Source organism: Onychostruthus taczanowskii, unplaced genomic scaffold (assembly GCF_017590055.1).
Source record: "Onychostruthus taczanowskii isolate IOZ18803 unplaced genomic scaffold, ASM1759005v1 scaffold28, whole genome shotgun sequence".
Classification (NCBI taxonomy): Eukaryota; Metazoa; Chordata; class Aves; order Passeriformes; family Passeridae; genus Onychostruthus; species Onychostruthus taczanowskii.
This window is the reverse complement of record NW_024500128.1, coordinates 3,601,409-3,628,950: the sequence shown is the minus strand read 5'-3', so window position 1 is coordinate 3,628,950 and position 27,542 is coordinate 3,601,409. Positions and strand designations below refer to the sequence as shown.

At 37.8% G+C, this 27,542-nt stretch overlaps 1 protein-coding gene across 1 annotated transcript in view; it reads left to right on the top strand.

The window, feature by feature from the left end:
• CPNE4 (copine 4) overlaps positions 1-27,542 on the top strand; it is a 178,601-nt gene that overhangs the window by 88,236 nt on the left and 62,823 nt on the right. Inside the window, exons 5-6 of the mRNA XM_041407781.1 lie at positions 1,885-1,968; positions 2,893-2,982. Coding sequence (XP_041263715.1) covers positions 1,885-1,968; positions 2,893-2,982 — 174 coding nt within the window. The remainder of the gene's footprint in view (positions 1-1,884; positions 1,969-2,892; positions 2,983-27,542) is intronic.

The window sequence follows — 27,542 nt, the reverse complement described above, 5'->3', positions numbered from 1 at the left end:
GTAAAGAAACTCTGAACATTCAGCTTTTTACCCAGCTTCAATCAGAATGCTTATGTGTGAGAAGAGGCAGCTCAATCCTTTTTAACCCTATGCACTCTGCATTTTTGCATGATCATGATTAAACCAGCACCCTCTCTCTCTGCTTGTTCTCTTTGCTATACACTGGTAATCTGGCAGAATTTGATCACCAAAACCCCCAATACCTAGAAGTTTCAAATTTTGAGTGGCATTCAGATATTAAATCTACATCAGGGCCTTGAGGCAAACTCTAGAGTTACTTAAAGATGAATTTTGCACTGGTTTTACAGAGTTTGACATAAAATGTCCTGTTTACCATGTAGCTAGAACAAATAGCCAAGCATACAGCTTTGTTGTTCTATGCTCCCCATTAAAGGATTTGACAAATAAATCTTCACGTGCTTTGCATCAGCTGTTAAATGGGCCACTAAGTTTTCTCTAGAAAATGAAGGAGATCAGTGACTAAACAGCACTCTCAACACAGCATTATGTCATTTTTAGGGGATGACAAGACATTAGGTTCCTTGAGCCTTGCTCAAGGCTTTGTGGTCCATAGGGACATGTGTTCCATTTTCTTCTTCAGACATTCAAATTCAGGTGTCCCTTTTCAAAGCCATTAATTCTTTGTTTGTTTTGAACATATGAAATTGTAAAAATGCCCTAAGAATAAATTTTACCAAGCCCAGACTTTGGCTGGCATCTTATCCAAAGTTGTTCCCAAACCAATGGCCTTGCAGTTAATCAAACATAGTTATGGTGGACATTTGGTGAGAAGAAATCAGTAGAATTATATATATTAGAATAATTTTTACACTATCATAGAAACACTTGGATACTGAACAGAATTTCTCACTTCCCCAAATTGACGTAGGGGTCTGTGGTTTTGAATATGTCCTATAAAGACGAATAATGTTCACATGCACAAAGTTAATCACGTGGCTCTTTTGAAGAAGGAAATTAGGAAGGGACTTGAAACTATAGGAAATTGACTTTTAAATCTTACTCTTTCAACATGGCACAGTTAGAAATTTGAAAGTTTCTCCCTCCTGGGTTAGCAGCCAGTTACTCTTCTCCCTCACAGCCAGCATGTCCAGAATAAATGAGATGTTGAAACAAAAGATCCTGTGATCGCAGGGAAGCAGCCCTATAAAAAACAACTTAATTTAGGTTTGTGTAAAAAAGTTCAGGGTTGTTAGCTGAATACAAGACTAGGAGAAGGTGTTCTGCAGTGTGTGAATGTGAACCTCGGTGTCTGTCACAGATTTGCCTAGAGATATCAAGTTATTTCCTGCATTACACTGCTCTGTTTGTCATCTTAGCATGGGTCATGTTACCACATCCTGAAGAGGACTTGCTTCTTTAACCGTCTCTAATCCATTATGACAGGACTTGTGTTAGTTGGTAGCAGCACAATGTCTTGGCCAATTAACTTCTGTTTTGAGAGGGTAGGTGAAAAGTGTGAAATTCAACTCTAGTGTGGAATATGCTTCAAAGTACAATGCATTAAAAAACTGGTGTCAAAAGATCAAACAGGTGTGGAGACAAAAATAAACAAGCTAGGTGGATGACAGAGCTAATACTCAGGAAACTGGGCTGGGTGTAAGAAGGGAAGAGGTTGTAAAATGACATTTTACAGTTTTGCATGCCATGATTAAATAGTCAGACTGAGAACAACAACAGTACCACAGGAATCCTTGTGAGACAAGGACAAGAATGAAGTATTGCTGAGAAACACCAAGAGGTCTCACTAAAACTACTCTGGCTCTTCCTTTTCATTAGCAGTCAGGGAAGAACCCAATGCATTTTGCCTAAAAAGCCCAAAGAAATAGAAGCCTCAAGAGTAACTTGTCCTATATTTTATTTTAGGATTTTTTCAGCAAATCTGATCCTTTTCTGGAGATTTTTCGGGTGAATGATGATGCAACCCAACAACTTGTTCACAGGACTGAGGTAAGGAATAGAGTTGAATTCACTTTCCAGGGACACAGATGGGCTGTCAGGAGGCATAGTTTATGTTTCCCATGTCACAAAGAGAAGTGGTTTTAAATGTAGGTGTGCAAACACTCACACTTAAAAACAATTCCTGGTGTTACACTCTAGTGTCAATAACTAATGGATATCAGGTCTTGATTTATGCACCTTACAGTAAAGGAAGATGAAGTCAAAGGTCCAAACCTAATTAAACTGTCAGATACTCTGTTGGAAGGTCAGGAGATATAAATACTAGATTTAGCCAAAACCAGGCTACAGACTGTATAATATTTTCCCATTAATACTGTGTTGCTTCTTCCCCACATCCTCTCAGGGATTGTAATCTGGGTGCTTTACATTTGTTTCTTATCACCCAGTGACATTACTGCTCCATGGTAATGACTGGCACTGTCTTAAAAAACAGCATTGAGATTTATAGGGTGGAGCTGGGGCAGATGTTAGGGGTTATAAACCTGTTATGGCTTCCACAGAGTTTTCCTAGCAAGGCAAACAGTGTGCCTGTAAATTGATGTTGTCCACCTCCATTGCCCAGTTCTGCGCGTCTTCCATTGCTTCCAGTTCAGTTCTGCACCCTTTCCCTTGTCAGTTATCTCCCACTGAGGCATGGCAGTGCTGTAGCAATGTCTGTAGCATCATCTGTGGGTATGTATGGGTCCATTTCCCACTCTTGCTCCTTTTGGGGGCTTTGCAGAGGAAGGGTGTTGGAAGCTGCCAGTTGCTCAAGGGCTCATATCTCATTGGATGTAGTTCTGAAAACTCCAGCTGAGCTCTGCTTTCTTCTCTTGCTGGTGAATGTACTGTATTGAGAATTGTGGCTCTTGTTAGCATTCTGCTGAGAGATGTGGAAATGTTAAGGGTTCTCTTTCTTCTTTTCACTTACAGGTTGTGATGAATAACTTAAATCCAGCATGGAAGACCTTTAAAGTGTCTGTAAATTCTCTGTGCAGTGGAGACCAGGATCGCAGGCTAAAGGTCAGAAGTAATTCCTACTTTTTTAATTGTTTTACTCAAAGAAAACAAAAGTTTGTCTCTCTTTTTCAACTGTAGATTGCTATTCTGCACTTCCCTCTTCTTTGATGGAAAAGATGATCACACAGCTGCATTATGATTACCATAATCAAATTAAGGATGCAGAGAAGTGGTAATCCACTGTAATCAGTGGATTATGCTCTATATTTCTTACAGTAACCTCAAAAAATATGGGGCTGTTTTTCCCAATCAGTTGGATAATTTAAATCCAGCATCATTTAACTGGTGAAAGTATACTCAGGGGAAGAGGCAGCCCTACCACAATTTTAACCACTATTTCCTCGCTTCTATATCTGGACACCTTCTGTAAAAGAAACACTGAAATAGGAGATTTTTTTATTATACTTGAAGAATAGGATGACCACAAAAAGACATGTGCCATAGTAATAGAAGTGTTTCTAGTCAGCAGAAAGACAGATAATTGGGAACCTGGAGCTTTGTATAGAAAAAATCATCATCTTTTGGCTAATTTGGCTTAAATCAAATCTTTATCCAATTGTTTTTATCTTCTGACCAGGTTTAAGGCTAACACTAAATTAAAAAACATCGAATAAAGAGCACTGGTCTGCAGTGTCTGTTCAGACTTTTAGACCTGATGAAAGGATATTGGACCCAAAAGTATGACTATTTTTTTTCCTTACTATACCAAATTACTTAATAGAATTTTATTTTTGTCCTTCCAAACATTTCTTTCATCATTATAGCTGTAAAACTGTGCAGAAGGGGACTTGTCATTTTTCACTCCTTACTTACTGCAGGATGTACTGTGCAGATGGAAAAAATAAAACACTGATGAGGATATGTTACAGTGCACATCTTCACTGTAATTTTTTAACCTTTCCACAGATGTGTGGAAAGGGTAAAAAAGCTGTCTTATGAATGCTTGGATTCACAAAATTAGCCCTGTTACTATGGAAAAACATATAAATTCGACTCAAGAGATGGATCAGATTTCTGCTACTGAAATGAAAAGCAGAATTAGCACAGCACTTCATTCATCACGTTGTGTATATGTGGTCTTGAAATCACCTAGGTGAAAAAATCTAGGAAGAGAAGCAAACAAAATATGAAGTCTAGGATGTGAGAACAAGTGGCAACTCCATAAGGGTAGAGAAATGAGGTTCCATAGGGAGAAAAATGCTCTTATCTCTGAAATTGAGGTGAGAAGGTATAAGAAAGGCTCAGATTTCAGTGTGGGCAGGAGAAGATGGGTCTGGGAATAAAGGTGTTCTTTTGAGCTATGGGCAGAGGCAGTAGGCAAAATTGTTTGCAGACAAGCTGCCAAAAGACAGGCTGAAAAGGGAGAAGTGAAGAGGAGCAAGAGTCATCCCTTAGGCCTGCCTGTAGAGAAGATAAGGGGAAAGTCAGTGAAAGAATGGCTGAAGAAGAAAACCAGAGCAAGATGGGTCTTATGAACCTACTGAGAATTTTCAAGACAGTCTTTTTTTCCCTCTTTTTGGGAGAATTTTTGTGGTTTTCGTTTGTGTATGCAAATGTTTGCAGCCCTGCTTTAGATATCTGAGTATTTGCCTGAGGCTACAGTTCAGCCATTTGCAGAAAAGCTGAAAGTACTAAGATTTGCATCAGATCATTCATGAGTACAGGAATATTTTAAAACTAATTATGGATGTAAAATAATAAAAAAGCTTGATACTTATTTCAAATTCAGGCCTTTTATAACTTTTGGTGAGTGTAAGATAAGACTGTTATGGTAGAACAGCCACCCAAAACACTTGTATTTGAGAGACAGATATAATACTTGTCAGATAATTATTTGCTTCTTCTCTAGATGGTCTATAACCTAGGAATTGGTTGGCAGCTAGGACAGAAGAGTGAAAACTATAAGAATTAGAGAGATTAAGTGTCTGTGACTGGTATAGCACTGTATGAATGTTTATACTTTGATTTACTCTGATTGACTAAGCATTCCTCTCTTTGCATTACCATATTTTGGAAAGTTTGACTCCAGTTGCTTTGTTTCACTTTATAAAGTATATAGCAATATGTTACTGCTAAGTGTTGGAAGAGTTCCCTGTGCCTTATTTAACGTGGGGGAGATTTAGTGTATTCCAGCTGCCTTGCTGAGCACCAGCTTCTTGCCAGGATTGTTTGATCACTGTGAACAGTGATTGCATAAGGCTGGGTGGTTTTGTGTCTCTTCCTGCTGTTAGTTTTTAATATATTCCAAAGGCATAATCGAAGTTAATGCTTAAAGAGGCACCAGAAGGGCTCGAAGGGAGCTATCAGCTTGTGGAAATCATCAACTGCAGACACCTTGCAATTGTGACTACCTTTGGTTTATGTCTGTAGGCTATTTGGAAGCCTGAAATCGTGGCACTTCATCTCTGCCACTGAATTCACATGGGTACTGAGCTTAGTGGTCAGATTTTTGTAATGGGGAATGAGGATTAACATGGGAAAAGTACCCTAAAACAACTCACAGAAAGTAGCTCAACATACAGGAAGTTTGCTCTTCATAAGTCTTGCACACAAAGCAGTCTTTACACTGTCTGAGCATTTGAAACTTTCTGGTTTAAAATGGCTGTTTAGAAAGATACGATGAGCAAGGTCACTAAAATCAAAGCAACCAATAGTTAGGGTCTGCCAAAAGTCTTTTTGCTAGCATTCTTTACAAAGTCTGTTAATTTTAATTCCTTGTGGGCTTTTAAAGAAAAAACTAATTTTGCTTTATTTAGCTGTGGTGCAGAGAATAATGAACATTTTATTCCTCTCAGGACATCTTGTAAAACTTTATTACAATTATTGCTGCTCTAGGTTTTATTATGAAAAGTATATATTAGATTTATGAACCTACTGAGCTTTTCTTCCCAGACAGTAAAACCATCCAAGAAGTCTGGTCACACTTCAGTGCCAATCATACCTTCTTTTAATGCTAACAGGAGAGACAATTAGTGTATGCATTGAAGGGAACAAAATACCTCTCAGATGCAAAAGTAGTGATATGTAAAGATTTTCAAATCACAAATGTGACCTCTGACAAATCTGAGTGAGGACTGTACTCCTTCTGAGGGCAGGTTTATCCTAGTCTGTTCTGCTGAAAGTCCTGTAAATTTGGACCATTTCCATTCAAATCTGGTTTCAGCATGTAAGTTATGTTACTGTAAATGGTTCATCTGAAACACAAGATTGTATTGTGGCTGCTTTCTGGTAAGGATCATTTACTGCCCACCCATTCTAATAGTTGGTTCTTCTTTCTCTAGAGAAGTCCTTAGAATGTGTACATAAAAATAATCCCCTTTTTGTTTTGGTGTTGGGTGCTATAATGCTTGGGAAATAAATGCCTAACAAGGTGCTTGTTAGGCAAAGGCCAAACAGGACATATGACATGCAAATTATTCTATCTCCTGCTGAGGTTGTATGGAGAACCTCCTCAAAAGAAGTTCTGTTCACAGGGAAAAGTAGGAACTGAGGAAAAAAATCTGGAATAAAAATGTTTCTAAGGTAAACTGATAAGCTGCTAGGAGAGTGCTAGGGAAGCACATGTCATATCTGTATAGAAAGCCCTTTCCACCTTCCACCTACTTAGGGGAAATTTTCAAAGGAAGCATGTCCATTAGATATTTTTCTACCTTTCAAAAATCTGTCTGTTGCAATTATAGCATTGTTGTCAGCTTGTTTACTGCTTCATCCCTGCACGACCCAGGTTACAGGTGCTGATCAGAGTGAAATTGGTGCAGTTGTGAGTGGGACACACAGCCATGCCTACCAGGGCTGGTCCATACACTGGGTCATAGGGCCTCTCTGTGTGTGTTTGAGTGGCTCTTTGCAGCCTGAAGCCTCCAGACAGTACTGTTTCTTTTGCTTGGTAACCATAGGAAGGTTGCCCCTTCCTGTGCACTTCTAATGAGGTTAAAACTTGGTTCTGCCATTCTTCTCCATTTTCTTTTGCGTCCAGTTGACTCCCATGGCTCTGTCCATCTGATCTGTTGGAGTAGCTGTGTCTTAGCACATGCAGTGTTTGGGTTTCTGCTGAGAAGTCTTCTTCCGTATGTTTGTAAACCCCAGTGTACCTATGATGCTCTTAGTCCTAGCAAGATGCACTTAAGGTGACTTTAAAGGTTATTTTCAATTTATTTCCATATTAAGATCTTCATAAATATGTCCCTTTTCAATGTGAATTTTCTACATTTTTTTGGTAGGTCATTGTTAACAAGGTCTTCTTGAGAGACCTGCACTTTGCTTAAATTAGTAATCTATGCAGTGCTGTTTCTGCCTTGTTGATACTATTGTATAATATGAACCTCATTACAATATTAATAGAAAAAGCTCCACAGCTTACGAGAAAGATCTTGGCATTGTTTCTGCATGCAAATAGATAATCACTTGATTTTAATTTTATTAATTAAAATCATTACATGAGAATTTGTTCTTAATATAACAATCACTTCCCCAGTGTCTGCTATTGCATTTTTGGGGGTGGAATGTTGGGTCTTCTTCAGACAGTTGTAACCTTCTGTTTCCTTCTGATTTCTTAAAAGTGTTGACTCTTTAATGCAAAGTGATGGATCATTAGGGGAAGAAATTGCTTCTTATAGAATGTCTGCTCCATTCTGAGTTAAGGAAAAGTGAATAGCAGTGGATATTTTGATATTCTCTGAATTATTGTGGCTGTGTTCCCTAGATCAATAAGTTTTCAGTGACCTCTAATACTTCACTAGAGCTCTGCTTATACAGGTGTATTATAAACTGTAAAATAAGCCCTCAGTATCTCTGAAAGCCACTAGTGAAAGTAACTGAGCAGAACCTGTGAAGGAGACCAAGTAAAGGTTAAAATACAAGGAATAATATAGTCAGACAAATCCATTAGTGCTTTTATTCTTTCACAGTTTAGCTGTCAGGGTGTTTGAAGCACTAGTATGGAAAGATACAGTTTGTGGTCAACAGCAATAATTTCTGCAGGATTCTGAAAAGCATGTGGCTTAAAAGACAATTCAGGCAGTGTCAAATGATGATTAGAAAGACATGAACTGAAGGATTTTATACTGTTCCCTAAGGGAAAGCTCATTTATTGTTGCTGTTTCTTTGGGCTTTTAATTCCATGTAGAAAGAGACTGGCACCAAGAACAAATTACGGCACAGGCTAGATGTGCTGGTTATTATCTTGATTGGGTGATTTCAGTCATACTTGATTAACTAAGCAGTTCTGCATTTTCCCTTCAATTTACTCACCAAATTAATGCCAGTGGAGCCAATCATTCCCTGCTTGCTTACCCTGGTGTTATTGAAGAGGTGTTTGCAAATGGAGTCCTTCTTGTAGAAAATGTTCAAAAATAAAGAAGAGGGACTCAACCTTTGCATGCCTTTAGTATGAATCAAAAGATACTTTCAAATTTCTCTTTCAGTTAGTTGTTTCCTTTTCACTAGGTCAAAACATTTTCCTGGAATCTGTAGAATAATTGCCTCACTCTTGGAGAAGGCCACTCTTTCTTTACAGCCTGAATAATATTTATTTATTTATTAGCCACTTCAAGGATGTTATCGTGTTGTGAATTTTCAGCAAAGTTCTTCTAGAGCTAAGTGTGCAGCTGATAATTTTAGATAATAGAAAGTTCCTTCTTGGTGCTTAAAAGGAAAAAAAATAGGCTTAAATATTCGGATTAGGTGTATATTTCATAAGCTAAGAGAAATATTTGTTTAAGTGCATACTGCTTCATGAGCATAGGAGTTTTAATGCAGTCTTCAGAGAGAATGATGCATTATTTTGAGGATTATTATAAAATGGAACAACACACTGTGAAAGGCAGTGACTTAGACCTTCTTGCATAAATACCATCAAACCTTCATTTCAAGTAAATGTTTCTTTTCCTTTTTTTTTCATATTCCCCTTCCTTTTCTACATGAGAGAGAGAAGTGCTATCACAGGCACTACAATGATTACTAAAAAACTTTAGGTGCCTGTTTCATAAGGTTTACAGTGACTGTGGTGAATTTGCTGCAACCACTCACCCTGTTGTTTATAACTACTATAATCTGTAATTTAGCAATTAATCTGTAATTTAGCAATTGGCTTATGTTATGAGTACTTCCTGAATTCACTAATTGTAGCAGTGTGTTCGGAACCCTGACTTGTCTGAGCGTGTCAAGGACTGACCTGATCAATCTTCATAAACTCTATACAGGTAGAGTGTAAGATTTAAGATGACCCCTAAACCAAAACTGATTCATTCTGTGTGTGTGTCATCTCAGCTTACAGATTCCTTTTTTTTTTCTCTTGCCATTCCTTAGTTTTATTCTTGCTAAAGCAGCTGAAGATGCTGGGGAAGAAAATACCATGTTGCAGTCAATATTTAGGAGAGAGAAATAGACTCAAGAAATGAGCTTGATCCCATATCTGTTGGAGTCAAGTGAACTCATTCCAGTGACTTTAATAGCCACTAGTTTGTTCTCCATTACGGGAATTGCTGGATATATAGCAAACTAATTGTCACATTAATTAATCTGGATTTGGGTTAATTGATGTTTGTGATGTGCTTTGAAGATGAAAGAGCTCTCTAAATAACAAGTATTGTCACAATAATTAAGGGTCCAAGTGAATTGCACAAGGAGAGATTATCTGATACACTGTCATTATAAAGAAAAGAGGTCATATTTGCATCTCCAAGGGCCTGGGTGCTGAAAAAGGTGGCAGAAGGTGGTAGAAGGCTGAAGAGCTGGTATATTTAAATAAAATGGGCCGGGTAGTGAGGGACAGGAGTCTTTCTCCCAACCTTGGATGACTCTGACAGACCAAATTTCAGAGTTCACCCTGTGAAAAGAGATTTTTACTTCCTGTTCCTTACCAGAACCACCAGTTCCATGACATTTTGGGGAGAAATGAAAATTTCCCCCTGACATTACAAGGAGAATTCATAGTCTGAAACAAGGGCAGAGAGGACAAAAAACAAACAAAAAAAATATTTTGTGTGACTATGTTTGTCTGAATTAGGGGATCTGAGGAGTGTTTTCTCTGTTTCTCTTTTGCAAATAAGAGGATTGCCTCCAGATAATTTGTACATTGCATTTCTTGTGAGCTTCCTTCAAATTGCCTACTGCTCCATGGTTCCATCCCAAGACAAATGAATACAAGCTTCTACAGCTTTGCTGTGCAAGCCATCAGTATGAGAAACATTTTGAAGGGCTCTTTCTCATTATCTTTGAAAGTGACTTTTAATCCTCTGAAATGAAGCAGAGGCTCCTATAAGTGCTGCTGACTGTAATACAAATCAGAGGTCTGGTTCCCTCACAGGGGAATAGCTGATAGAGCACTAAATCCCATCCCTGGGACCATTTAAAATTAAACAAAGCACAGCCCTGGTAATGAGGACCATTCCATACTGGAGGGTGGGCATATGGGATGCCAATTAATTAAATGGCCTCTACATTCTTCCCAATTTTCATATCTCTGTGTTGATAGTGCACTGAACATCCTTACAGACCCCAGAATTAGCTCAGAGCTGCTTTCTGCATAAGTTTAGAAAGAAGTGTTACCATTTTGAATTAAAATAATAGAATGAAGCTCTGCTTTCACTAAAGCAGATCAGGATTAGGCATAGTTGAACCCTGTAAAGCAGCTGAATATTGTAGTCAGAGAATTTTAAGTCTTGTGTATCTTGAAGAAAATCCATCATTTTCATGCCTTTGTGTCTACAGGACATTTTACTGTGTGACTTACAGCATCCTGCGATATTAAAAATGGAAGTCTAACCAGTTTTTCATATTCTTTTTTTTTTTCATTTCTTTCTGTTGAGATTGTCTAGAAATTGCATTCCCTATTTTTTCCAATCTCATTTCAGTCTCTTATAAAGTAGCAAAGCCTCACATTGGCTGACATATAATCAACTTCCAAAGGCCTTTAGTTTCTTTCCAGATGTATTTTTTACTGTGTAAATTGAAAATTAGACACTCACAGAAATTCATTCCTTGTTGTTAAATCTTGTAATAAATGTAGTCATTGCAATGAACTACATACTTTAAACAGAAAGATTACCTTAAAATTCTACTTATAAATTGTATTTGATTGTTTATGTGCTAACATACTGCCATGTGAAAATGGCTACATGGTGCAGATAATAAAATATGTTTATTTTAAGTTGTAGTACTCTCAGAGAACCTAGCAGAGTCAGATTTTAGGCAAAATAATACATTTGTTTTAAAAAAAAAATTAAAAGTATCTTCAGGGGCCTAAATGTGAGTTGTTTGTGGTAGTCAAGGTACCACCAGGGCAGAAATAAGCAATAAGTGTGTCTAAATGCAAGTATTTTAGAAAATGTCTTATTACACAGTGGTTACTTGAAAAGTGTGAACTTTGTCTCACACTGAAAATATGTATTTAGCCCTTCTGTACCCAGGAATCTCATCTAACATGTATTCTGTTCAAATTTAGATCTGCATTTTTAGTTTACCAAAAACATGTTTTCTCCCAGCTGTATGTTATACACATTTTGTAATGTGTAAGTACATGTGTATAATATATAATAATCTATATATGTCAGGTGCATAATGTAATCTATATGCACCTGACATAGCTAGTTATGTTTTGCAATAAAAGAAGCTTTATCTGCCTTACCAAATCTAAATTAGTTACCCTAAGCATGGTTTTCATGTATGCTGGTTCTCCCAACAATTTTGAAATTGCTCAATGGCAGTGCTCTACAGGATTCCATGAAAAAACCCAGCCCTCCTTCTGGTAATACTAGAGGAAACCACAGCTCCTGGCACCAGAGACTTCAGTGTGTTTACGGGTAGCTGTTGTTCCGTTAGTGTGTTACAGCTGCTAAAGCATGCCAGGGAAGTTTTGCCACAGTGTTTGCTATCACTAGTTTGGAGCTTTGAGCAGGATTTGATGTTAGGATGAAGCTCCTTTGGGGCACCTCCATCCCAGTACCTCTGAGACAAAGAGAAATTGAGAGCTGCTTGTTCACTAGGGACTGTGGAGTTATTTTAATGGCCTGCTCACCAGGAGCAATGCCACAGCTGTGTCCCTTAGGAAGCCTTGGGAGGATGGTGTTCTCTTGTCCTCCCATCTGCTGAGCTGCCACTGTGCCAGCCCAGCTCTTGTGCTCTTCAGGGCCCCTCTATGACCAGCCAGCTGAGGTGCAGCCATCCATTTAGCTGCATTTATCCCTTTCCATTTAGCTGTCACCATGCTATTCATAGAAGTTTTGCTCAACAGAATTGCTCAAAGCTTGGTGTATTTAGCTCATTGCTGCCACAGAACACCTCAAAGGATTTGCAAGTGGCTTTGAGCATAAGACTGCTTTGTGATCATAGAGATGTTTTGTGTCCTGAGCATGACAGCCACTGCATCTGCTTTGCCTGAGATTAGCAAAGTGACTGTTTCCTTTCACAAACATGCTAATCCTTCCTCTCCTGAAAAGCACATTAATTGCCCATGTATTCTTGAATGGAAGAGAAGGTAAGTAATGCTAGAAACCATTTCTCAGTAGTGCCAGTAAGGCTGTCGAGTCTTCTAGCCTGCCTTTAGAAGAGATGGTATAAAAGACTGTGGCTGGCCTGCCCGTACACTCCAAATTTCCTTGGTCTGAAGTTACAATATAGGAACAGCAACAGCATCAGCGGTTGATCTCTTAGACAACCCTAGATATCAAATGCCTAAGGTTTGTTTAGATATACTAATCATGTCTTACACTGTTGACCATTAGTGTAAAGTACTGAGACTTTTCTCTAAAGTGTGTCTGAAGCAGAGTGCTATAGCAGACAGGATCCTGGCTCAGGCATGCACAAGTTCTGATCAAATAAGGCTAACCTCTTCCTATGAAACAAATACAGTATTTTCTGGAACAAAAAAAGATCAAACAAAAAAGTACTCATACGTTTTAGCTATCGTGTAGTGAACTACTAGCCTAGAGGTGCTATTGAGTCTCCTTATTGATTTTATTTCTGAGAAATTCCAGGATTTGCTGATAGCAATTTTCTTTCTATGGTAGGAAAAGTTAAAGAGGTAGCTCTGAAGTCATTAATGACTTGGGGGTTATGATGAGGGAATGGTTTGATTATTTGTCCTCAGGACACATGAATTTGAAAATCACTATGACCAGGCACAAAAGTATTTCTCTTTTTATACAGCACAATTCAGTGATGGGGCAGAGATATTTTGTCAAAGGATGTTGGGAGGGCAAAATCTGTCAATATGCTAAAAATTGGAGTAGACAAATTCATGAGTGTTTGTTGCATTCTGGTTTGCTTTAACAGCATCTATTAGATGCTCTTTCCAGCTTCACAAGAGTGCAAAGTTGTTCACTGCCAATAACTGTGAAAATGTGGTGAAGTCAAGAGGAATATTCCTTTCTCTAGGTGTTCACTAGCATCTGACAGAAAGATGATACTGGTACCATGTACTTTTATTATTTTCTTATGATGAATACTTGTAGCTTTCAAAATGAAGTTTGTTTCATTTTTTGCTGATTTTCATTTGAAGAACCTTTAAATGATTAGGGCTTCATTATCTGAGAAACTGTATATTCATAGCAAGCAGCGCTGTGATATTGATTTGCATATTGCCAGTAGGTCATGCTGCAAGTTTTTTTTAATTCTCCAGTAAAATTTTATGAAAAGGTAAATGGATTATTTAGGGCTGAATTGCATCTCATTTGCTTTGTATGAACACATAGATAAGCCAGTCTTGTTCTTTACTATTTTGTGGCCGTGGCAGTAGAGCACAGGTAATTCTCTGCATGCCTTCAAATACTCATCCTGATTCAAATACTGACCCTGGTTACACATGCACAACCCTCTGCTGCCTTCCTTTCTTGTACATATCACCTTATACATTTTTTATAAAAATACTGCCCTTCAACAGAATCTCTGTTTGATATCAGCTACTTCTGTTTTTTTAATGAATCCATTTCTAGTTGCAAGCAAAACATCTGAGAGTCTGGTGACTAATGTCAGGAAAGGCAGGTTTATTTTTACAGGCTAATTGAGAAGTAGCTACTCACATTAGGGAGACACAATTGTTCTCATAGACAGACAGCAGTGTTTCATACCCTTGCACTTCAAAATATTGGAAAAAAAATGCTTTATTACAGTCATGCCAGAAATGAGTCCTTAATTTTTGACTAGGATAAAATATGGGAGCAAAATATTGCCAATTTTCATATTTCAAGAGTATTTTTTCATAATACCACAAGTATTATGCATTAATAAAAAGGAACTGGGAGAGGGGAGTTGTGTGAACATTGCTTCAGATTGATGATAAATGTAATTAATAAATGAGTTATGTTGATCCAAGCAGTGCTGAAAGTGATCACCCAAATGTTTTGTGATACTGCCACTAAGAAAGAAAGGTGAAAGGACACAACCAGATTATCTGACAGAGATACCTGTGAGGAAGGTGTGTCCTTCCTCTCTAGGTGTGTGCTCTCCACCACTTTGAGCAGTCTGGGGAGAGTCAGGATCCAGCCATGGGGGACTTCACCTTGTGGTAGTCCTGGGTGCAGCCTACATGCCTTCCAAATTCCTCCTGAGTATGGGATCCCTGTGCTCATGCCTCTCCCCTCCCTTGCCCCTCTCCTGGGAGCCTTGTATACCCCAGCTCTGACATCTGGCAGAGGCTGGCTGAGATGGGGAAGCAGAGGCATGATTTGGCTCCAGCCATTCTCCATGCTGGGTGTGAGGAATTGGGGCAGATGAAAGCCTACCAGTCCTGGGGAGGACAGAGGTGAAACCTTCTGGGCAGCAGAAGGTGCCACATGTGGTTAGAACTGAGGCTGTGGGAAGCATCAGTCCCCTGTGTCGCTGTGGACACCTGAAACTGTGAGTCTGCTGCAGTGTCATGTCCTGCCCCTGTAACCTTGTCTTGTGCTGTGCTGAGGCTGTGTTAAGAGCGTGAGATTCATCAGAATGCAGTGTGTGTTTCTCCAAGCAGACTTATGAATATGCAAAACTTGCACAAAATAATTAAAAATCACTAACTCATACTCATAATCATCTCATGTGCATTTTAAAATTTAGAATTGTGATTTTAGTAGCCTAAATTTGTTTGTTCACAGCTCTTGAACTCTTAATCTCCTTAAGAGCTTTAAATCCTCTACACTACATAGCTTTAAGGTGACCTGCAAAAGTAAAATACAGGATCCTGGTAATGTGATGTTCCCTGCATGCTCTCCTAGTCTGACTTGCTCCCATTTTCCTGGCTGTTCAGAGCATTAAGCATGTACTTGTAAAGTTGTTGACATTTGAGTTCTTTCCTTCGATCTTTAATGATACAGAAATAAGAGCCTGATCTGTCTTCTCTACAGCTTCTTGTGCTGATTCCTTTGGCTGTTAATTTCCTTCATTCCTACAGAAGGCAAACCATCATTGTGATCACCACTTTGTCACTGTCACTGCCCTGTGCCCAGGGGACAGGCTTGCCACCAAATTTAAGATCAAGATTAGTTGCAGGTTGGATATTCAGAGGAGGTTAGGATGTAAAAGTGAAGTTTGGGGAAAAGAATTAAACTGAAGGACACTCATTTGTCAGTCTTGCATAGACTAGCATTCCTTCATAGGCAGAAAGCTGAGGTTTTTTTGTAAAACCAAGTGTTTTCACTACAGAGTATTACATTTAAGCACTCTTTCATCTTAAAAGACATGCAGAGGTTTGCCTGTGGTTTCTTTTAGGTTAGGTTTGGTTAGGGTAAGGGGTTTTTCTGTTTTGTTTTTGTTTGTTTGTTTGTTTCATTTAATTTTTCAATATTTCTGTTTCAAAGGATGCAGCATTAACAGAGGCTGGTAGTGAAGTCAGTTCTTCTGGTATTTTAGATTTAGGATATATGTCCCCCAATTGCAGATGTAGGGGTCCTTCACAACCCCAAACACTACAGATTCCAGTGAATTCTGCAAAAGGTAGGCATATTTTTCATAATGAAAGCTTCCCTCATTTGTTTGCCAGGACTAACAAAAATGAAAACATGCACTTTTTGTAAGCACTATTCCATAAACTGTTGCCAGGAAAGACTTCCTTCCTTCACCTTCCTTATTCATCTGTCCATTAATTTATGCTGCTCTTGGGATATCTTGGGATATCCAATATCTCAATATTGCACAAGTTTTACATGTTAAAAACAATCAGAATTTCTGATAATTTTTTAAAAATACCGCCCTGCATCTTTTAGGAAAGTTTCCACAAAATCCAGTGATGCCAGCATCCTTTTGTGACTTTTAGATGTGCATTTCCACTTACTATCATGGAGAAATAGAAGCATCTGTGCAAGTCTGCAGTAAGAGTCCTACAACAGCAATCCCACAAGAGCACTTAGTGAACAGGCTGTTTATGCCAACATAATATTGTGCTGAAGGAAAACCTCAGGATATTGGCAGATTTTTCACCCATCCTTTTTTCAGATCCCTTTTTCGCTCATCCCTTTGCTTATACGTTATTAATGCTGAAGATACCTCTCGCCAAACAAGCATAAACACAAAGGACTGAAGTTGGTTCAAGATTTTCAACTCAGCTTTTTTCCCCAAATCATGCTGCTTGGTTCACATAAAACAATTTGAATCTATCACAGTTTTAGTAGACTATTAATCAAAAGAAGTGCCCCCCAAACAAAATGTTATTTTTTGCTACTCAAGACAGCATTTCATAGATAAATTTTCTTCTCTTGCTTTAAATTTTAAAACTGGAATTAATGCCCATTACTCTATTAAAAAATTATTATCTATGGGGTTTTTTTTATCAGTTTGGATCAAACAGAGCAATGTGCTGAAATATATTTTGCAACCTCCAGTCAAAGTAGCACTTTCCACATTTCTATTCCAGGAAACTGGGTAGTAGTAAGCTCAGGGTGATGTTCCTGGGGAACAGGCAGTATGAATTCAGCGTCTTTGCTGTCCAGGTGCTCATGGTTTGCTGAAAACCATATTTTGGAAGAATACATTTCATGTAAGATCTGCACCTCCCAGCTGTCATGTATGAAAAGGGGCCAAGGATTCGTCATTTTAATTTTCTACCTTGTATCATTTGTAAATGACATATATTGATTATATTCTGGGAATCTTAAATTACCTTGTAAATTTTGAATATAGTCAAGATGTTGCACAGTCATTGGCTTTGTGATAAAATACTGTTTTCATCTGGAGGAGAGTGTTACTAAAATGAATGTTACAGCACAACAAGGAGCAACTGCATGTTCCATTTACCTTCTTTTCTTGCAATGGAGAAATATAACCATATTTAAGCATGAATGATTTTATTCAATGAACATGAACAGACTGCTATATTGAAATTAATTGTGCTTGGAGTTTATAAAAATGTTTACTTACAAAAATCAATTGCTTCTTTTATACTCTTTTACACTTTGATTTTGTAAAGGCTAAACAAGCTTCCTAAAGCTTCTCCTCCTTGAAAATCAATTTTTCATGTGACATTGCCATGCTAATAATAATTCCTTAGTGCCTTTTCCTGTTCCAGACCTGAGTGATTATATCTATAAAAAAAGATATAGTAGTTGCTGGAAAAAAAAAAACCGAAACAACAAGCTATCAAGTTTTCCCCTCTTTCCTCTTTGCCCCAGTTAAAAACCATGCTTAGTGCCTTTTCCTGTTCCAGACCTGAGTGATTATATCTATAAAAAAAGATGTAGTAGTTGCTGGAAAAAAACCCCAAAACAACAAGCTATCAAGTTTTTTTCCCCTCTTTCCTCTTTTCCCCAGTTAAAAACCATGTTTTTAATTGACATGGTCGCTATTTTTCTTTCATAAGCTTTCTTTCTAGCTTATGACCCATGTCCTGTGCATTGCAATTAATGAAAAGTTGTTCTCATTGACCATGCTAATCTTAAGCAACTCAGAGATGGACATTTGTTTCAGAACTCAGGGGTGTTTCTGATTATGCCTCAGTTTTAGGTTTTTTAAAACAGAAAATGTGCAAATCCTCTCACTCTGAACACAGTGCTCAAGCAGCAAGCAGTATCCTTGCTCATACTTGCTAAACCAAAGTTATTTTACAGCTTTGTTTTTGATTTTGTGGCGCTCTTTAGCCCACCTTTTCCTTTGCTCTCCCATACGTAACTCACAGAAACAGAAATAGCAACATTTCAGTGAGACTCCCTTTTTCAAGTTGCTTTTTTATGAGAGATTATGTGAATCTCCTTTTCCTTTGGCATTTCCATTGCTTCATAGTGATCTCCAAAAGGGTTTAATTGTTTAACACATTTCTCAGTTGTTGACAATGGTTATCACATCTGAGGTAATGAAATACAAGTGACATTTGATCTGTCAAGAAATACTTCATTCTAATATCCATATCTCATCTTATTCCTGCATTACCTTGAATTATGTATCAAATCTACTTTAAAGCAAATCATGTCTGAGCATCACTCACTGTTTTATTTTTTTGCTCTCCACTGATAACTGAAGAAGGACAATCAGATATCCAAAAAGGATAATATATTGTAATATTCAGGAATATTACCTTAACTTTTTTCTATCCCTGTTTCAGTTCTGACATCATGGTTAGCCAATGTGAAATTGTCACTCCTACAGCATATTTTTTCCTCAAGATTTTATTAACATTGCATTTACTTCAAGAGCCCCTTCAGAATTCTTTAGATATTTTATCTACTGTATTAATAGCATGAATAAAGCATATCAGTGTAGTGACTTAAACCATGGAAAGGCTTTCTGAGCTGGGATGAAATTGCAGATGTTCTTCAGGCCTGGGTTTGTACTGAGTCTTTGGATAATAGACATCCCTAAGTCTCAGGAGTATCCCCTGGAAAAATAAGAGTAATGATGTTGTCTTCTGTTACTGTTTTGGATCTAGATGCCCATAGATGGATACAAAACTGTAGGAAAATTTAGCCTGGAAAGGACCATAATATTTTTAATTCATAAGACCTTTTTAACAGTATTTCTCTTACATGAATATGTAGAACTAGAGACTAAACATGAAAGAAGTTTTTATCTTCCAGCCCTGTCCCTAAACTGGAAGTAAACTGAAACCATGTGATGTTAAGCCTGATTCAAGTGCTTTTAACAGAAATTCACTGGGGATTTTTGCCTGGGATTTTTAAAAAGTATCAATTATTTTTATGTACCTAACCTGAGGCAATCTAGGAAGATTTGATTTTTCAAAGGGGTTTATTCTCAGTACTTTTCTCTGAAAAATCTCTTGAAGAGACTTAACTGGGGGAATCAAAATCACAAGTCTCCAAAGAAATTTTTTTTTTTGTGAAGTTAGTTCTGTATCTCAGCTTTATAATTTGGCTAGATATACATCTAGGCTCCCTCTGAACTCAACTGCCTGTTAAATTGACTGTTAAATTTTACAAAACAGAGGCAGAGATCATATTTCCTGGTAGGGGTCAGTTGATTGTCATGTTTGATCAATTCCTGTGGTATTTTTCAGTTCTTCTGAAAGACAGGATCTTCTAACACAGTGAAGAGCACATCCCTTAAAGAGAATTATGTTAACTGCATTTGGTTTTGTAACTCTTGCTAATATGATGTGATAAAAAATAGCCATTTTCCTGTAAGTGAGTGGAAGAATATAGTTACAACCACTGAAAGAAGCCATTCCTCTTCTTTCTTGCTTTCTTGTGCATTCATTAAATGTAATTCTTTATTTCACAGTTCCAGTGTGTGGAACTAACAAATATTTCAAACATTTACTTCATAGGTTTAATACTGAGCATTTATTCAGAGCACTCCTTTGAAAAATTTTGAAACACCCTACAATGAATTATTTTATATACTTGTGATGTTTGAGGTCATTTATAACAATATGACCACCCTGATAACTAGAGAAAGCAAAGCCTAACTGCATTTAACTCGGATAACACTGCAAAGCATCCTTGTCCAAAAAAATGAATTAGATCTCAGCAAGTTATAGAATTAAAACAAAAGCATAACATTTTTAAATACTATTGCTTACCTTATGATCTGAAAATTATTTCATATATACAAAGATTCATTTTTATACGTCAGTTCAGATATAGTCACAAAACTCCAGGAGGTCAAGTTTTAAAATGTTAAAATACTTGGGACAAGTTGCAGCACACTTCTGGTTTAATGCAGAGACACTGTCACTCAGGTTACATAGCCAAGCAGTTCTGCACCTTAAGTCTATATTTTTCCTAGTTCCAGTGGATGGGAAGAGTGATAATGTGTACAGAAATAGCTTGACTGAGATTTCATCAGTGGTAGAACCAGGGCTCACTGCCACTTGTGCCTAAAACTCGTGATGGCTGCTAAGCATAAATAGAATAAGAGAATTTTACCAGAAAATATTCATTTAACTGCATCTGGAAATTCATGGAAAAACTCCTATTCTGATAAAAATTTTCCTTGAGAAACATTTTAAGCAGGATGGGAGATTTTGGTTGGAATAACAGAGAGAAAGAAAGGGAGGAAGCAATTAGCACTGTGAGAGTCCCCAGCCCAGAACAGCTGGCTGAGATGTGGAGAAGCCATTTGAATACAAGTCATTCACTTACTGACTAATTGCAAGCTGGCTTTCCCAGTCTTTTCTGTTGAAGCAGATCCACATTGTATAATTAAAATGGGGGGAGTGAACAAGAGAAAGGCTGATGCCATCATATGTTATTTAAATGCTTCTCTTTGATGTGGGAAACTCAGGTTCAAAACCTTGCCTTAATAAATATTTAAAGATTTATGCAAAACAAAGCAGCTTCAACAGAGAAGAACAAGAGAGAAGCACAGAGCAGAAGCCTGGAATAGTTTCTATAATAGTGGATGAAGCCCATGCCTAAAAAGTGGGGAAAATAATGGAGGAAGAAGTCGAAATGAGAAAGGTCCTTACCCACAGGACAGAAACACTATCTTCTATTCCTTCCCTCTATCCTAAAATAAATATTAACAGTCTTGGGTTTGTCCTGATACAGGGGGAGGGAATCTTCTGAAATTGTGAAAAACCTCCAAGGAGTGAAAAACATCTTTCCCATGCTCTCATTAAAAAAGAGTTTCTTATTTACTAGGACAGGTGTAGCAGGCAGGATCTTAGAGATATGCAGGATATCCAGGCTGTTGTCTAAGGACAGAAATTAGAATTATATAGCATGAGAAGCCAACAAGTCTTAATAAAAATTAATCCCTTTAAGAGGAGCAACAAGTCCTGCTTGGAGCCCTCATTAACATATCTGGGAAAAGCACCTAGCCAGCCTGATTATTGGTACTTTGTTTTACCAGATGAGTGAAGCAAATCCACTGAAGTTAACTCCTGGCCCAAGATTATCCTAGGAGTTCTAGACACTGAGTGTTGTGCTTAGGTACATACGGGTAATTTTCAGAATATGAGGCATTTTGTACGTATATTTTCCACCTAAATGCAGCAGTATAATGATGAGAATTTAACGATGTGTAACAAGTTGACATCTTTGTTCAAATGTCAGTGAGTGCAATCACTCACATGAACAGTGCAATACTAAAATGAAATTATTACTTCAAAAATGAGCAAATCCACTTTCAAGTCCGAGATCTGTTTTCAAAAATTTGAATCTCCATTAAGGACCACGCCAACTCTTTATACACTATTGGAATTATGCCTAACACTACTCTGTGAGCAGTCAGAAAGCAAAGTGTTTGACAAATATTGAAGAAAATTCTATCCTAAGTAATGTTAGATTTCCTGGAATACAGATTTCTCTGAGCCTTAAGTACTCTCAGGACTATTCATATGAAAGGTTATTTACCAATTTGTCTCTGTATTTCCTGAGAGATTCTACCCTCGATTTTATCTTTCCACTTGTGAATCCCCACTGACTACTCAGCCTCACCAACAGTATCTTGACTGTTAACTGACTGGCTGCTAAGCAAAAATACTTTTTCTGCATCCAGAGGAGGTCTACCAGGGACAGTTTGTGTGGCTTTGGAATAACTGATCAAACTGCTAGGTGGGGGCTAGTTTACAGGGAGATTGACAGCTTTTACTGACTTAAAAACTCTTCCCCACGGTACTGCAGAAAGACAATGCAGTGAATTGCTGACATGCTGGTGCACACCTAGTGGGAGTGAATGCTTTTGTGGGCTGTACACGTTGCATGCTGATCTCCTTGCCAGCAAGAGGTACCTCTTTTGAGTGCTCAGCAGAAGTCCTCTGGGAATCAGTGTCTTTGTACACAGCAGTCATCACAAATTGGAAATATTTCTGTGTATGTATGTGAAAGGCAGTGAAAAGCCTTTTCTGACTGCAGAGCTTCCGTGGTTTGAACACCTTCAATGTAGCCATGGGTGTAATGTATTTTTCACATACTTAATAGCATAAAATAAGGTAAGTGGTGTTATGAGTTCCTTCTCTTTCCAAGTAGTTCTGTGAAGCCAATCTCTGGCTTCCTGCTGGATGCACCAGAAACTTCTTGTTATCTGTTCATAGGAGAGAGTCAGCTTCTAGGAGGATGGGAGTAGTGTACCAGATGGGTTCCTGGTACACTGCTTACTCCTTATGAGCATAGAGTTTATCCAGTTTCCTCGGGAGCATGTAAGCAACCTTTTTTCATTCCAGTAACACTCCTGAAAATATCACAGGTTGATTTTTTCCATCATTATATCTGCTCTTCATTTCATCCAGTGCCTATCAGAATTAACTGCAGTGTGGCGTCTGCTTTACTCCTGAGCAGCTGCTTTAAAGGTAGAGTTTTCACAGTACTATGCTTGCAGTTTGGGGTTTTTTCCTCAGGTGTTCCTTCTGAGGGCCTTATCCAAAGACCATTGAAGGTCAGTGGGATATTCTCAGCTGGTGTAAATTATACAGCTCCATTTACTTCAGCTAATGTTGACAGTGTGCATCAGATGATACCTCCTAATCTTCACCTTAGAGAGAATTGGTTTTCCTATATGTATATAGGACTGGTATTAGATTGCACACCTCATAATCACAGAGTACGTCACTAATTAGGTTAGAGTACTCTGCTCTGCCTACCTGCCTCAGGAATAAGGTTGTTTCATTTCATAATGACATCATGGTGCCACCTGCAGTCCAGAGCCTTATACAAGTGGTTTGAGATAATGTGGCTCACAATAATAAAGCACTGAAAGAAAAAGAAACGGGAAAGATAACAATCATCAGTTATTTGTAGAAGGCACTGCATTTTTAAGAAAATGTGCTTTATTTCAGCTAACATAATAAGACCTTAAACTTATCACTATTTTCGTTGGAAATGTAGTCACTGCACCAGTAATCTTTGCACTCATCAGAGGCATCCAATAAACCTCGGTTCACTATTCTCTGTGGCTCTTTACAATACCAAGTGCTCTGGAACCTGCTAAGACACCTCATAGCTAATATCAGTCCCTGTGCACACATCACCAATAATAAAAGCTCATACCCTGTATGAGTTTGAATCTGAGAGATATTTTTTTATTAGCAGTGTAAAAGCAGAATGATTTACTGATTAGTGTAGTTCTCTTGTGTCTTTCTCATCTATTTGGTTTTCTCTTCTCCTGTTTTATAGGGAAACCTATTTCCTAGTATAGAAGAATACCCAACTACTAAGTATTCTGCTATGAATTCTTTATTATTATTAATTTTAATATGTGGATTTTGACATGATTTTCAGAGGTTTTTCTTCCACCTCCTTTTCATAGTTGCTTAAAATAGAGTGCATTTGTGCTATACCTAAATAAATGAAAATAAGAAGTAGCAACCTGTACAGAGACAATGGGCAAACATATCACGCTGTTTGGGAAAATAAACATGGTGAAATAGAGAAGATACTAAAAAATCCTGTTAGTTCCAGTTGCAGTTGTTACGTAGGATGAACTAAGGTATTTATTACTTGGATCATTTTCTCAATTACTTTTCCTTGTGGGTAGTCTTCAGAGACTATCTGCAGAGCAGATGGAATAGCCACTTCTTTCTGCCTGAATATTCTGCTCTGTGTAGGGTCTCTCACTGATATGTGATCATTGTTTAATAGGGTATTGATACAGGCACATGTTTTACTCTACCGCCTTTAATAGTAGTGAGATAAATTACCCACATTAGTAGGAAATAGGGTTTATAATTACATTGAAGTAAATGTTTGATTCTCCTTCTTCTTCCATTGGTAATTATTTTAATGACAGCTTCGTAATTCACCTAGCAGAGTAATGAGAGGATGTCCGCACCTACACGATTTTCCCAAATGCAAAGGAAATTGCACATTAATCTGACATAATGTTAACATTAGGGAATGAATTGCCAGCTCAGTTTTAACCAGACTTCTTTTTATTCACCTTCAATTATTTTTAACATAATTTTGTAATTTATGCAATCCTGATTGCATATTCAGAGAAGATACTTACATAGCTGAGCCCTGCTACTTCCTACCACTTATTTGGAGTACAAACACAGAAATCAGCTATTGGAAGTCTGGGTTTAGAGTGCCAGCTCCACTCTTAGGGAAGTTTTTGCTTTTCCAAAATGCTGCGTTTCTTGGCTTCTTCAAAACACAGGAACCCTCTGCTAAACCCAGGAAACAGGCATTGCTGCGTTCACTGGGTTTATATGCTATAAAACAGTCGAGTATGGTAACCCTACTATTTTTTTGTTTTCTTCAGTCTGGGTTGTGTTAGTGGGTAGTTGACAGCAAGCATACTGAAATGTATGGGCTTTATCTTTACATGAATTTCTCATGGAATCAGACATTTTTTTTCATTTATTCTCATTGCTCCTGTACACCCTGAGAACAGATTTGAAACACAGAGGAGGAAACTTAATATGGGTGGACATGTACAAATGTTTTCATTTTATCCCTCTATGCTGTTATGCTATGGAAATATATGTTTTTTAAGTTGCTCTTCAATGCTTAGTTATTTTCAGTAACAAAAAGGAGATAGATTTTCTTCAGCTGCTGAGAGATGATGGTGGAGCAACAAGCAGTGATGATCTTAGGTGCTTTCGACACAGTAATTGCAAAGTCTTGCACGTGAGCAAGGCTTCACGCGCTGCTGCTGGGCAGCCCATCCCAGAATTGACTCTGGCACCTCCTCACGAGCTGGCATCAGTGCTGGGTGACACCTCGGGGCAGGAAGCAGCAAATAACTCTGTGCCAGCCTGAACTGCAGGCGTTGTTGAGATGGCAGAAATTTAATTGCTTGTGCTGGAATCAGGCCAGGAAACAGGGTCGGCTTTCCTGTCCTTTGAAAAAAAAGTATTCTGGCACATCACAGATGCAGCAGCAGCACTTGGTGTTGCAGCAGAAAATTTTTGCAGTGAGCTTTGATCCCATCCTGTACGTAGAGGGTTTTCCCTGTACCGAAAGGCCCACCCTGTAACACTGTTAGCTAAGAATTTACAAATAAAGTCAGTGTCTGTCTTCACCAATACCTTTTGCCAAAATCCTGTCTCTTAGAGCTAGGATGAAGGTATATCTCTGCCACCTCATTCAAATGCCACTGATGATAGCCACGTGTCACTTTCTTTGCTTATTTTGAAGGAAAGAAAGGTGGTTGAATACAGGTTTATTTTCAAAACTGCCACATATTTGTTAAAAATCTGATAATGCAATGGAAAAAGGAAAATCCCAAAAATAAACCTGATATTAAACAACATCACCTTTTATTGACACTGGAAAACATGCCAAGAATCAGAATTTGAATGAGTATTTCCTTCCTGAAAATCTTAATGTTGGGCTTCTCATCGCTGATTCTGGGCATTTTGGGCTCTTCATTTTGCTGTGTTGTGAATATGACAGAACTTTGTCGAGGTTGTTTAGCACTAAACTTCAAACCTTCACTTAAATCACAACATATTGCTCTTGAGTGAGAAACAGGATACGCACAAAACTCCTCAAAATAAAGACATAATTTCACAAAAAATCATCATCTGTTTTTAGATGGTTCAGAAGAGGAAGGGAGACAAAAATAATCAAATTAATTACTGTTTGCACATGCTTTGCTTCGTATATTTGGCAAAAGAAAATCACAATAGTGATTTAAGGCAACTGCTTTCTGGAGCACTCTGTGTGCAGCACACTATTTGTGCCTTAGTAATATTGTTATGCTCTACAGAAAGCTGTCACATTCCTTCTTTTAGTTCCAATGTATGTAGCTGACTTTCCTTATGAATCAGTGTTTAAACAACATCATGTTTCCTTGATAAAAAGTAGGGAAGGACTCATACAAAGCAAGATTAAAATACTAGTTTAATTGTTGATTTGGAATACATATATATTCTTTAATGTGTATTATAGAACATATATGTTTTATGTATATATACCTATATATGTATATTACACATACATTTATATATTATATATATTATGTGTATACATATAATATTTATAATATTCTATATATTCTCTCTATACCATGTTTGATAAAATAGTTCTATATTCTTTCATTAATATATAATTATAATATGTTTCATTATAGTATATATGTGTATTTCACAGTGCCTCATCATCTTCATAGGGGAAGAATCTGGCCTCCCTAGATGCTACAGCAAAGCACTCAATTACCTTGTTAGGCTTAAGCTTTCATCTGATTTCTAGATCATTTCACTGATGTGGAAACCTCAGTGGTTCTATTTTCCACAGCAAATTTTCTGCCACTGTTTTTTCTCCTTTCCTTTCATGCCTCTATCCTTATAAAATAATCTTACAGAAGAAACTGCTGTATTCGTATATGGCCACACTCTCAGGTTTGCCAATCATGTAGGGTAACCAGGATGCTGAGCACTTGGGGTTTTCAGCCTGTTTCTCCCTGTGATGTTGGAAACATACCTGAGAGGCAAATGCAAGAGCTCCCTGCTCCTGTGCCAGCTTTCCCAGGATGCTCACCCTCACATTCCCACCCCACCATACAACTTTCTTGTTTGCACCAAGTGTCACATCCATTGTTGTGGAAAGATATAAACCTGGAAAATATAGAGCAACTACTAAGAACTTGTAATCACGGAGAACACTTATTAAACACTTGAATGCATGCAAGGGGAATACAAACAGGAAAGGAAGTCTGCATAGATTTAAATAGGTATTCTAATGTACTCTGTTAAAGTGTTATTTTCTACTCAGTACAAGAAAAAAAATCAGAAACCAGGTTATTAAATGTGTACAAAAATCCCACAAAAACGTGAGCAGTTACATAAAAAATATTACATTTGTCAAGTGTTGCCATTTCACAGTTTTGGCAGGTTCATGAGCTTCCAAGAAACAGGAAAATATCTCCTCTTTAGCTGATATGTGGTGGTTTTGGAAGATCCAGACACCATGTCATGATCTTAATTTAACTCTTTACTGGAAATCTTTAACAATACATTGCCTCGAGTGCTTGTGGCTTTGCAGCGTTCTTCATGGAGATCCTTTCAGTGCAGGGAGACAAATTCAACACTAATCACAACATAGAAAATAAAATAAAACTCTGGACACAAAACTAAAATAGTGCTGAAAGGGGCTGGTGCTTTTGTTTCTAATTATGTGTTCTGTGCACTAATTGAGAGGTGTCATATGGAGGACTCACCTTGGAGCATCAGTGCATCTATGTGAAAGCACTAACTGACGCTCAGAACATAAGAAAAACAAACAAAAAAAGTAAATAAACCAAATGAAGAAAAAAACCCC